General features: G+C 44.9%; 1 protein-coding gene across 4 annotated transcripts in view; it reads right to left on the reverse strand.

The window, feature by feature from the left end:
• The window catches only part of MYBPC1 (myosin binding protein C, slow type), a 163153-nt gene that overhangs the window by 18937 nt on the left and 131919 nt on the right, over window positions 1-12297 (reverse strand). For all 4 annotated transcript variants that reach the window (XM_030215276.1, XM_030215275.1, XM_030215274.1 and 1 more), the window contains 2 exons: window positions 9140-9335; window positions 3530-3669 (listed from right to left, as the gene is read on the reverse strand). In XM_030215276.1, the coding sequence (XP_030071136.1) occupies window positions 3530-3669; window positions 9140-9335 (336 nt within the window). The remainder of the gene's footprint in view (window positions 1-3529; window positions 3670-9139; window positions 9336-12297) is intronic.

Here is a 12297-nt window from a genome sequence, read left to right on the forward strand (position 1 = left end):
CGGAACAGGAAGTAACCTGTTCCGGGGCAGGGGGAGCAGGGAACCAGCGGAGCCAACAGGCGCGTGGCTGCTCTCTGCACCCTCCAGCAGCGTGCACCCAGGGCGGACCACCCCCACTGCCCCGCCCTTCCTACGCCACTGGCAATAAGGGCTCCCCACCAAAATGGCCATGCGGTAAGTGGTTCACTTACCGCATGGCCATTCTTTTCATCAAAAATGGACAACCTTTTACCCGCTGTAGTAAAAGGGGGCCCTCTGCGTGCGTCAAAAACACACGCTGACAGCTGTGCAGGCCCCCTTTCACCGCAGTTTAGTACAAGGGCCCCTTAGAGAAAGTTGCAGTGTGGCTCTCTCATCTGGCAAGAGCTGTAGCACTAGATATGGTGTAGGAGATGCAATGTGCAGCACTAGGTCTCCAGCTTCATGGAGAATCCCTATACTGAATTTGCTTTAAAGATCTCAGAATAGGATACAGTATATCTGAAGGTATAGGTAGAGGCACCTATTCAGCACCTTTTCTGACCAACAAATATTTTGAAGACAGCTGCAATTCATGTGTATTATTGCTTGCCATGTACTTTTAAATCTGAAAAGTAGCAAGCTTATTATATTAAGTACCTTTTTAAAGTCAAGTAGTTGTAGGAGGAAAAGATTTCAGATGCTCGGCATTTTATTGTGGTTTTTTTTCCCACAAAGCTGCCGTGCGAACTTCTTCACCGCTCTAAAAACCTCCCGTTGATATTTTTAAAAATCTTTTTTCTTATTTATAAAATGCTTTTATTCACGTTTTCTTTCTTATTTTTTATATTGTAATCTTATATTGAGAGCTTCTTTATTTCAATAAAGCTTCAAGCTAAAAGGACAACTATGATAAGTTGAATGAAAGTACGAAGGCACTTATCTTAGCTCAAAATGGCTTCTTGCCGGTTATCTCAACAGAGAGCCTCCGTTTCACTGAATGCTTCTTCAGGAGACCAACTGACAGTTTGTATGTTTCTTCAATTCATACTCTCTCCTATAGAGGTCCTGATTACTGGCTTTCTTAGCGTTTCAGCTAGTCAATATTAAAGAAAGGAAACCTCAACAGCCAAGGGTGCCTACAGAGATGGTCTTCCCCTTTAACGGTTCTTATCATAGGTTTCAACTATCCTCTGAAACAAACTGCAATGGAAAACAACTCCAACTCAGAGGAAAAAACCATTACAGCCAAAAAACAGAGGAAAATGCTCAAACGATAATCTACAGTCATTTGGACTATTGTAATTCACTCTACGCCGGTTGTAAAGAGCAAATACTCAAAAAACTCTACACAGCCCAGAACATGGCAGCCAGACTTATATTCGGCAAACCAAAATACAAAAACGCAACACCCCTTCGTGAAAAACTTCACTGGCTCCCACTCAAAGAACGCATCATGTTCAAACTCTGTACCTTGGTCCATAAAATCATCCATGGTGACGCCCCAGCCTATATGTCGGATCTAATAGAACTACCACTAAGAAATGCAAAATAATCCTCCCGCACATTCCTCAATCTTCATCCTCCCAAATATAAAGGCTTGAAATACAAATCAATGCATGCATCAACCTTTTCCTATACAAGCACACAGCTCTGGAACTCACTGCCACGTAACCTGAAATCGGTCATTTCAACACTGAAAAATACATAAAAATATGCAAAATACTGCATGTGCACAGGAGAAAAATTCCACTTAGCTTATCCACCCGGGTGGTCGTTGCGACTCATAAGCTTCTGCAGAAGTATCCAGCCGGATAAAGACTCCAAAAGTAGATCTGCTGGGGGTGTGTGTCTAGCAGTGCTTTAGAAATGTATTAGTAGGAATACAGTACAGGCTGCTTTTCAGGTTCTCTGCAGTTACTTTTCAACCAGATATATAGCAGTTGCAAAAGTACTTCATAATGACCGAATATCAATTAGCTCCTGCTATGGCGAACAAAATCTGCTGTATGACAGCCTCAAAACTGAACATGAATCAAAAAACACATTGAGATGAACTTACTAATGTTCATGGAATACTGAGAGGCAGTGGCGTACCAAGGGGGGGGGGGGGGGGGCGGTCCGTCCCGGGTGCATGCCGCTGGGGGGGTGCCGCGTGCCTGTCAGCTCTTCGTTTTCATGCTCCCTTTGACCCGGAACAGGTTTCTTCCTGTTCCGGGGCAGAGGGAGCATGAAAACGAAGAGCCGGCAGGCGCGCGGCACCCCCCCCAGTGGCGTGCACCCGGGGGGGGGGGTTCTTTCACCGGGGGATCGGGGGGGGGGGGGTTTCGCCGGTGGGGGGGGGCATTGTGCTGTTCTGGGGGGGCGCAATCAGCGATCCGCCCCGGGTGTCAGCCCCCCTAGGAACGCCACTGCTGAGAGAAAAAGCTTCATACCAGTGGCGTAGCTACGTGGGGCCTGAGGGGGCCGGGGCCCCCGCAGATTCACCCCAGGACCCCCCTCCCGGCGAACCCGCCCCCGCCGCCGCCTACCTTTACTTTTGCTGGCGGGGGATCACACTCCCCGCCAGCCGACGTCTTCTCAGTCCTTCCTGCTCTTCAATTTGTTTGCTGACGTCCTGCACGTAATTGTACGTGCAGGACGTCAGACTCAGAAAACAGTTCTGTTCTCTGAGTCTGATGTCCTGCACGTACAATGTGCAGGACGTCAGCAAACAAATTGAAGAGCAGGAAGCGACTGAGAAGAAGACGTCGGCTGGCGGGGAGTGGGATCCCCCGCCAGCAAAAGTAAAGGTAGGCTGCAGCGGCGGCGGGTTTGCGGCGGGAAGGGGGGCGGCAATGTCGGCGGTGGGGGGGCGGCGCCGGGGGAGGGCTAAAATGTGTCCCCTCCCCCCGGGCTCTGGACCCCTCCCCCACGGAAGGCTGGCTACGCCCCTACTTCATACGTCCGTTGCTCTACTGGGTATAATTCCCGAAACTGTACGCTTTACGCTGTACTGGAGCAATACGGTAAAAAAGTAATCACAAGCTGAAAAAAAACCTCTCTTGTTTTTACCTCAAAAAGTTATCTACAAAATTGCAGAATGATTCAAACTTTAACTTATCTGTGCTGTAAGCTGTGAGTTGTTGCGTTATTGCTCTCACGGGGTGAGGTCCCGACGGACCCGTTTCGCGCTGGCTTTTTCAAGAGTCCTCACAAAGATCCCTAGAGAGCTGCTGTCCTTCGGCATGTGATTACTTTTTTACCGTATTGCTCCAGTACAGCGTAAAGCGTACAGTTTTGGGAATTATACCCAGTAGAGCAACGAAAGTATGAAGCTTTCCCTCTCAGTATTCCATGGACATTAGTAAGTTCATCTCAATGTGTTTTTTGCTTCATGTTCAGTTTTGTTTGAGAACCGAATAAGTGAATCTGATTTTCATATCTACACCTACGTGTATGACAGACTCACCATTTTATGAATCAGACATAATCAAAGAAAATAATCCTAGCACCAGAAGCAAGAATACCTTTCTTAGCTGGGATTTCTCATTATGATGAGAATTTTCACTTATGTTGGGTTGAAACGTACCATAGTCTTCTTGTCTGCCTTTTGTATTGTGTATCCTGTAATATTAATATTGCCACTATCTTTTGGAGGCTTCCATTCCAAGGCAACGTTTTCACCCCAGACGTCCACAATATGTACAGACAGTGGTGGCCCGGGACGATCTTTAAAGAGAAAAAGACAACGTCATCATTTGCGATGGCCTTCATGTATTTCTCATTCATTGATAGATCTTACATATTGGTTTATTGCTCTTCTGTTCAAAATACATTGCTGGCCCTGTCGGCCAAGGGGGGGCGGTGGGGGCGGTCTGCCCCGGGTGCACGCTGCTGGGGGGTGCCGCGGCGCGTGCCTGTGGGCTCCAACTTCGCTAACTTCACTCGTTCGCTGCAGCTCCCTCTGCCCCGGAACAGGTTACTTCCTGTTCCGGGGCAGAGGGAGCTGCAGCGAACAAGCGAAGTTAGCGAAGTCGGAGCCCACAGACGTGCGCCACGGCACCCCCCCCAGTGGCATGCACCTGGTGGGGGGGGGGCATTTCGCCGGGGGGGGGGGGAGAAGGTGTCATTTTGCAGGCAGGGGGGGGCACTGTACCCGGGGGGGGGGGGGGGGCGCATCGGCGATCCACCCCAGGTGCCATCCAGGCTAGGAACGCCACTGCTGGCCGATGCAATCTTTATGCTTCTTCCTGTCCACACTGCTTAAGCTAAGGATATATCACAGTTGTCAGTTGTGCCAGCTTGATCACTTGGTACTGATGGCTGCAAAATATTTGGGGTTCGATATTGAAAGAAATTTAACTGGCCAGAAATGGCTTCTGGCTGGTTAATTTGCTTGTTTGGGACTAACCACTCATATTCAGTAGTGCTTAACTGGTTAGTGCCCAACTCAAAACTGGCTATTTTGGGGGCATTCCAAGGACGGAGTCAGCACTTGGACAGTTAAGTGGCGATATTCAACACTTAGGGGCCCTTTCAATAAGGTGCATAGGTGCCTTTGTGCGTCCAACACTCGTCAAATTAGAACTACCGCCCAGCTACTGTGTGCCCCGAGCAGTAATTCTATTTTTGACGCCCCTCCAAAATGCGCAGCAGAAAATATGTTCTATTTTCTACCGCATGGCGCTAACCGGGCGGTAATCGGCAGTGTGCGCACGCTGATGATTACTGCCCGGTTAACGCGTGAGACATTACCGCTAAGTCAATGGATGACAGTAAAGTCTCAGGCCCAAAATGGACGCGCGCTCATTTTAATTTTGCCGCAAGTCCATTTTCGTACACAAAACAAGGCCCTTTTGCAGGTGTGCTGAAAAATGGACCTGTGTGCGCCCAATACATGTGCCTACATCAGCGCAGGCCATTTTTTGGCGCACCTTAGAAAAAGGGCCCCTTAACCGGCCAAGGTTACTGCATAAATAGGACAACGTAAAAGTTAGTCTTATCTTTATGCAGTCAGTTAAGTGCTGAATATCACATGTAACCAGCTATGGGTTCGCTGGCCTCATAAACCTGGAAATTCAGTGGCAGAGCCTGAACATGGCCCAGCATTGATTTTCCAGGCATAACGCTGGCGGCAGTCAGCAAAACGCTGAGCGCCACCGGCTGAATATCGACCCCTTAATTCTTATGCTGGGATAACAAACTGGGGGGTGGGGCTACCGCTTGTGTAGCGCATGTGAAATTGACACTACAGCCCAGTTAGCATGCCCACCCAGTGGTAATGTCAAAGTTGGTGCGTGCTGTTTCCCGCGGTAGAAAATATTTTTCTATTTTCTACCATGGGGGGGGGGGGGGGGGGGGAGGTACGTTTCCAGCAGTAATCGGAAGAGGGCACATTGTCACACACTGTATAAGTACCGCTAGGTCGATGAATGGTGGTAAGGGCTGCGGCAGTAAATAGCTGCACACTACCTTTAATTCTAGCGCATGGCCATTAGCCTTTTTTCCCAGCTGCGGTAAAAAATGGCTGAGCACATGCCAAAAACACGCTCCCACACTACCGCAGGCCACTTTTTACCGTGGTTTAGTAAAAGGACCGTTGGATGTCTTAACAAAGTAAAATAATTTTCACTTAATGTACTGTGAGATTAGTAAAAATAATTATATAGTAATCTTATGCTTTTAATATGTACCAATGAAGAAAACTGAGTTTAAAAATAGTAAAATCTTTAGAAACTCGGAAAGGGAGTCCTAGGCAGATGCGCTGCACAGAGCTCCAACTTTTCCTTATTGAAGTTCTGTCGGTAACAGAAGTGTTACCTCATAATGGCGAAGCAAAAGGTATAACAAGGACTTTCCCCTCAGAGTCCTCGCCGCTCCCTACCTCGTCAATTGAGAAGTTTGTTGTCTGTTTGGCGGTACCCTCCAGTACTGGTGCTGGTAGTGAGACAGCCTTGCCAGGGCTTAGCGTTTCGCATAGCCTGGAGAATCAAATTCTGCCCCCTGGCCTAGGCATACTGTTGCAACCGGAGCTATCGATGCCAGTGCTGGAACCAGGGAATCTGGTAGCATTAGCAATGTTGAGTGAGGGGAGCTTGGAAGGAGCCGTTGGAGGAACAGACACCACTATGGGTGAGAGTTCCACAGAGGCTGGAGGTGTTTCCATGAGCCTGCTAGTGACCCCTGAGATGAAGGGGGTTGACAGAGACTGTGGGATGTTGCAGCCAAAGGAAAATTAAACTTTGGACTTTATGCATGGGCAGGTTGACAAGCATTCAATGACTCCTTTAATCAGTGCATTTTTTCTAGTGAAAAAGGTGCCGGTACTCAAATGCTAGGCCACCCTTTAGGGGTGGAGTGATCATTGAATGACCCACCCCACAATAGACAGACCCCCCTGCAACCAGTCACAGAATCTATGACAAGGCAGAATTAGTGTGTAGAGCCTGAGCTCTTTCATTAAAACTTGGGGACCATGGGCCAATTTCAGCACACAATGGAAAAGGTGCCAGTACTCAGTACCCCCAAGTACCCCCTCAAAAAAAAAACCCTGGTGGACACACAAGGAAAGAAAAAGAAGTTTTTGTTAATGTGCCCAGATTAGAAGTGTTATCTCTGAGCGCTCATTTCTTCTTGTGTTTTCCTTGTAAATGTTTAGTACAGCTGGATTCTAATAGATACCTTTTCTAAGACTCAAAGCAATTTAGGGCTTTTCTCGATAAAAGATGTTCTGTGCAGCTTCCCGTGAGTTAGGGAGTGTATGGGTAATGAGATTTGTTACTGTAAAGAAGTCATGTACGATTGTTTCTGTCTAGATTTATGATTGCTTTACTGATTGTATACTTTTTCTTTTGAAGGTTAGGCTCTTTCTTAAGGGATTCCTTCTCATGTATTATAGGTTTAGTGCTTTTGTTTTCTGCAGGTGGGGAGAAACCTGTATGATTTTTACTTTGTTATTATTTATTTTTGTGCACTGAAACCTTTATTCTTAAATGCATGGTATATGCTTGTATAATTTGAAAATGCAATTAAATAAAGTTAAAATAAGTAAAACAAACAAACAACTGGAAATTGATGCTAGTAACCCTTAGCAGAAGGATCAATTTATTTCACTTGACCCTTTTCCCAAAGTGGTTGTATGTACTTCAAAACATTCCCATACAGATTCCATATAGTGACTTATGTATTATTAATAGACTGATCACCAAGTTCTGTTGGGGGCGGGGGGGGGGGGGGGGGGGGGGAGAGAAGAAACCTAAATTAAGGACAGTCAAACTATATAGTACCTGGAGGCAAGGAGGGCTGGGCTTACATGATCTGCAATTGTACAATCAGACTTGTATTTTGAGGCATATATGAGACTGGATTTAAAATACTGAAACCTTTGCTCTGTTGGCATTTGAGCAGGCATGGGGGGCACCATTACACCTTAATTTTATTCTACATACCTGACTCCATTTGCTGCCCCTATACCTCAGAATTAGTGTCCTTGTGCGTCCCCTAAGGGAGGTTTGGAAAAGGCTATTTTGTATTTGGGGGAACAATCCAAATATTTATTTAATGATTTATTGCATTTGTATCCCACATTTTCCCACCTATTTGCGGGTTCAGTGTGGCTTACAATACATTGTGATTGATGGAAATACAATTTGTTACAACTCGGTTATGGATTACATTGTGAGGAGTTATGCGAAAACAAAGTCAAAGTATCGTTAAGGGAACAGAACAATGGAAAAGAACAATGGAACAATTGAAAGAAACATAGTCGTGATCTTCCCATAGTGGGCAACTCAGATTATGTTTTTTTAACCAGGTATGGAGTCTGCAGGGTTTCAGAGATGGGCAGTCCACAGGATACAACACGTATATCCTTAGAGATGATGGCACTATAAGACCCTTGGAGGAAATTCAACAAGGACGAGATGGAGATGAGACAGACTTTTTTTGCCTACAGACAGATCACCCACTATGTCTCTACCATACAGAGGGGCAACTTTTTTCGTGGGGGCAGATGCAAAGATTTTAGAATTTTTTCTGGTGGATACCCCATGCCTAGTGTCCATTTCTGAATTACACAAGGCATTATGCTAGACTGCCATAATCCTTAAGTGAAGAGATTCAATTATTGAGCCAGACACCACTCTTAACATGTAGTGCCAATTTGCAGGAATACCATTTTCATAGCATCACAACAGCATACTTTTCACAGATACAGGCTCACAGGGCAGGTGCCGTCCATACCTCATAATGTTAGAAATGTAGAACAGCAGATGATCTCACTGGCAGTGGAGAAGTACGCCCGCATTACCGTGAAAAGAAAGGGAACCTTCTGGTTTATCTGGTTCAATCATTATCTATTAGAGCGAGAAGTTTACTCTTAAATGAGTTGGGTTTACAGATTAAATACTATGGTGGATGCTGTTTCATTTTTGAGAAGGGGAAGGGGGGAAGGGGGGAAGGGGAGAATGAGGTTTAGAAGGGAGCTTTCGGGGTGAGGCTTGTTCAGGGGGGATTTTTTAAGGTGGGAAGACTTTATAGCTGAAAATGGCATGGTGGAAAATTAGAATGGATTGTACCATTGCAAAATATATTAGTTTCTGTCATGTTTCAAGATGTGATTGTTTATCCGTTCCATAAAATTTCTATAAAAACAGAATAATCAAAATAATGAGTATGTCCAAAATCGATGACTTTGCAGTGTTGATTCTATGGTATCTTATCTATTGAAGCTACAGTCCTAACCCTTACCAGTTTATTAAGTTTACACAGCATAGCTACACATTTTCCTCATCTGCATACACAGCATAGTTATGAGGTGTATTTTCAAAGCACTTGGAAGAAATATAAGGCAGACCAGGACAAGCTTGGGAAACCCTGCTGTAGAGATATGTTGGCCTCAGCAAGGACAACAAAAAGAATACAATGCATGTTACTTATAGCTATTTTAGACCTAGAGGCCACTGAACTGGGACAGACCAAAGGTCCATCAAGCCCAGCATCCTGTTTCCAACAGTGGCCAATCCAGATTACAAGCACCTGACAAGATCCCCAAACAGTACAGTACATTTTATGCTGCTTATCCTGTTATTATTCTTGTCATGTTGGCTGAACATATTAGGAAAACTTTCTGCCAGACCAAAATAATAATAATAATAATAATAATAATGATGTAAGAAACAATGAACTGCATAATACATACCAATTATTTGAATCTCTATGGAAGCTGTGTCTTCCAAGTTGTCTATTTGCACTTTCAAGTCATATTTTCCAGAATGACGTCTCTCTGCCTTTCGGATAAAAAGGATTGTGTCATATTCACTGTTACGGATGTTAATGTCATTCGCGTCTATCTCTACACCTGCCTTCTTCCAGGAGACTTTTGGCCTTGGTTTCCCCTGAAAGAGAAATATGGACAGTCAGATCATGTTTAAAATGAAGATCATTATGAGAAAAAGTTATTTCCTACTACTACTATTTAGCATTTCTATAGCGCTACAAGGCGTACGCAGCGCTGCACAAACATAGAAGAAAGACAGTCCCTGCTCAAAGAGCTTACAATCTAATAGACAAAAAATAAAGTAAGCAAATCAAATCAATTAATGTGTACAGGAAGGATGAGAGGAGGGTAGGTGGAGGTGAGTGGTTACAAGTGGTTATGAGTCAATAAATTAATAATTAATAAATAATCAATTATTAATAAATTAATAAAACATTAATAATTAATAAAACATTAATAAAACATTCATGCTGCAGGTTTCCTGGGAGACTCCTCATATTTCACAGGTGACAGCCTGAAACCAAACTAGTTTTATTGTCATGTTTATGGAAAGCATCAAAGCGATGAAAACGAGACTTTCTGTTATTTGGAGCTTTTAGGAGTGTCACACAAACACAACCAAGTATGGTAGAAGAGAAAAAGGTTACACAAAGTCTTTGATCCATTTGGCCTAAGTGTCAGTGAGCTGGCTAGGTAAATGTGTTGATGTGTACACAGAAGAAACACATCTTCACAAGAATATACAGCATATAGTAGAACAGTGAAGATGACTCAAAAATCAGTGGATGACGTTCCAGATGATTTAAACTGTTTATTAAAGGGGAAGTGGGACTTGATATACTGCCTTTCTGAGGTTTTTGCAACTACATTCAAAGCAGTTTACATATATTCAGGTACTTATTTTGTACCAGGGGCAATGGAGGGTTAAGTGACTTGCCTAGAGTCACAAGGAGCTGCAGTGGGAATTGAACTCAGTTCCCCAGGATCAAAGTCCACTGCACTAACCACTAGGCTACTCCTCCACTCATTCCACCAATAAGAGCCAACCTCATCAGTGATGTCACAATGGCTTGATTGCCCGATACTTGGCTCACTTCTGATATTGTGATGTCATAAGGGAAAGGGGGAAAGGGAAATGGGACTTGATATATCACCTTTCTGAGGTTTTTGCAACTACATTCAAAGCGGTTTACATATATTCAGGTACTTATTTTGTACCAGGGGCAATGGAGGGTTAAGTGACTTGCCCAGAGTCACAAGGAGCTGCAGTGGGAATTGAACTCAGTTCCCCAGGATCAAAGTCCACTGCACTAACCACTAGGCTCCTCCTTCACTCATTCCACCAATAAGAGCCAACCTCATCAGTGATGTCACAATGGCTTGATTGCCCAATACTTGGCTCACTTCTGATACTGTGATGCAATAAGGGAAAGGGGGAAGGGGAAATGGGACGATATACTGCCTTTCTGAGATTTTTGCAACTACATTCAAAGTGGTTTACTCATTATATACAGGTACTTATTTTGTACCAGGGGCAATGGAGGGTTAAGTGACTTGCCTAGAGTCACAAGGAGCTGCAGTGGAAATTGAACTCAGTTCCCCAGGATCAAAGTACACTGCACTAACCACTAGGCTCCTCCTCCACTCACTTAAAGGGTAAACACGACTCGACACAGCTGTGTTTCGGCCGACTAGGCCTGCATCAGGAGTCTATTCCGAGAGATTATAAAAAAAGATAATGAATGGTACATGTGGAATCAAAAATGTTCAAACCAACTCAAAACATAAAAAATAAAAATAATGATAATAATCATCGTTGGCACAGTTTTACAAAATATTGTAAAAATAATAAAAAGATAAGACCAAACTTTAATACAATTTCCCAATCGGAAAATAACATCTCTGTATAACAGCATTTCCCAAACTGTGCGCCACGCCACTCCAGTGTGCCGTGGGACATTTGGGAGTTCACACGCTGAGTGCCTCTCTCCACCGCCCACCCGTTCGTTCGCTGCAGGCTGCTGCCAGTGATGTAAGAGCTGCATTTGGCCTGCCCCTGAAGCCTTCTTTGTACAGCATCCCGCCTAATTGGGAACAGGAAGTGGCTGTACAAAGGAGGCTTTCGGGGCATGCTGAAAGCAGCGCTTACACATTGCTGCCGATACCGGCAGCCTGGAAGTTTGGAGGCCTGCTCCCACCCCGGGACCCTGGCTGCTCACTACTCAGTTGTCAGGAGGGAGGATGGGGCTGCAGGATATTATGTTGCCTCCCTGCTGTGCTCAGCTCTGTGCTCAGCTCTGGGCTTTTCTGTTTCCTTCTCTCCCCAGGAACAAGGTAAGAAATGGATTATAATGGATTACAAGGAGGTATGGGTTGAGGGGGGAGATGGTACATGAGGGAGAGAGGGAGAAATATTGGACATGATGTGGGGCGGGGGGGTGGGGGGTGGAGACCTGTGTGACCGGAGGGTGGGTGGATGGGTTTGAGACCTGTGTGGCCGGGGGGGGGGGGGGGGGGGTTAAGACCTGTGTGGCCGGGGGGGGGGGGGGGGTGCCATGAAAAATTGCTCAGACACTAAGGGTGCTGCGAGCCAAAACGTTTGGGAACCACTGCTGTATAAGCAAAATCTCCAAAAGAATACACGCATGAAATATCTAATGGGCAAATGTATTGAATTAAAATGTGACAATACAAATCAATACATGAATATACAATATGTACAGACGCTTCTAATCTCAAATAAAGGTTAAACATATGATCTCACATTAAACAAAGAAATATTATAAGAGAGACATCGCAACCAATTTAGATTGAAAGGGGAAGTACTGTTAATAGGTGATTTTAAAATGCCTGATATTGATTGGGGTATCCATATTGTGGGGTCTTTTAGAAGCAGGAAGATCCTGGATTCTCTGCAGGGTGAACTATTTCAGCAGTTGGTAATGGGGGGCCATACTGGACTTAGTGCTTGCTAATGGGGAGAGTGTTTCTAATGTTATAGTAGGTGATCATCTGACATCCAGTGATCACCAGATGGTGTGGTTTAATATAAATTCCATTTTTCTGGAGCCCTAACCAGG

The sequence above is a fragment of the Microcaecilia unicolor genome, chromosome 9 (assembly GCF_901765095.1).
Source record: "Microcaecilia unicolor chromosome 9, aMicUni1.1, whole genome shotgun sequence".
Lineage (NCBI taxonomy): Eukaryota > Metazoa > Chordata > Amphibia > Gymnophiona > Siphonopidae > Microcaecilia > Microcaecilia unicolor.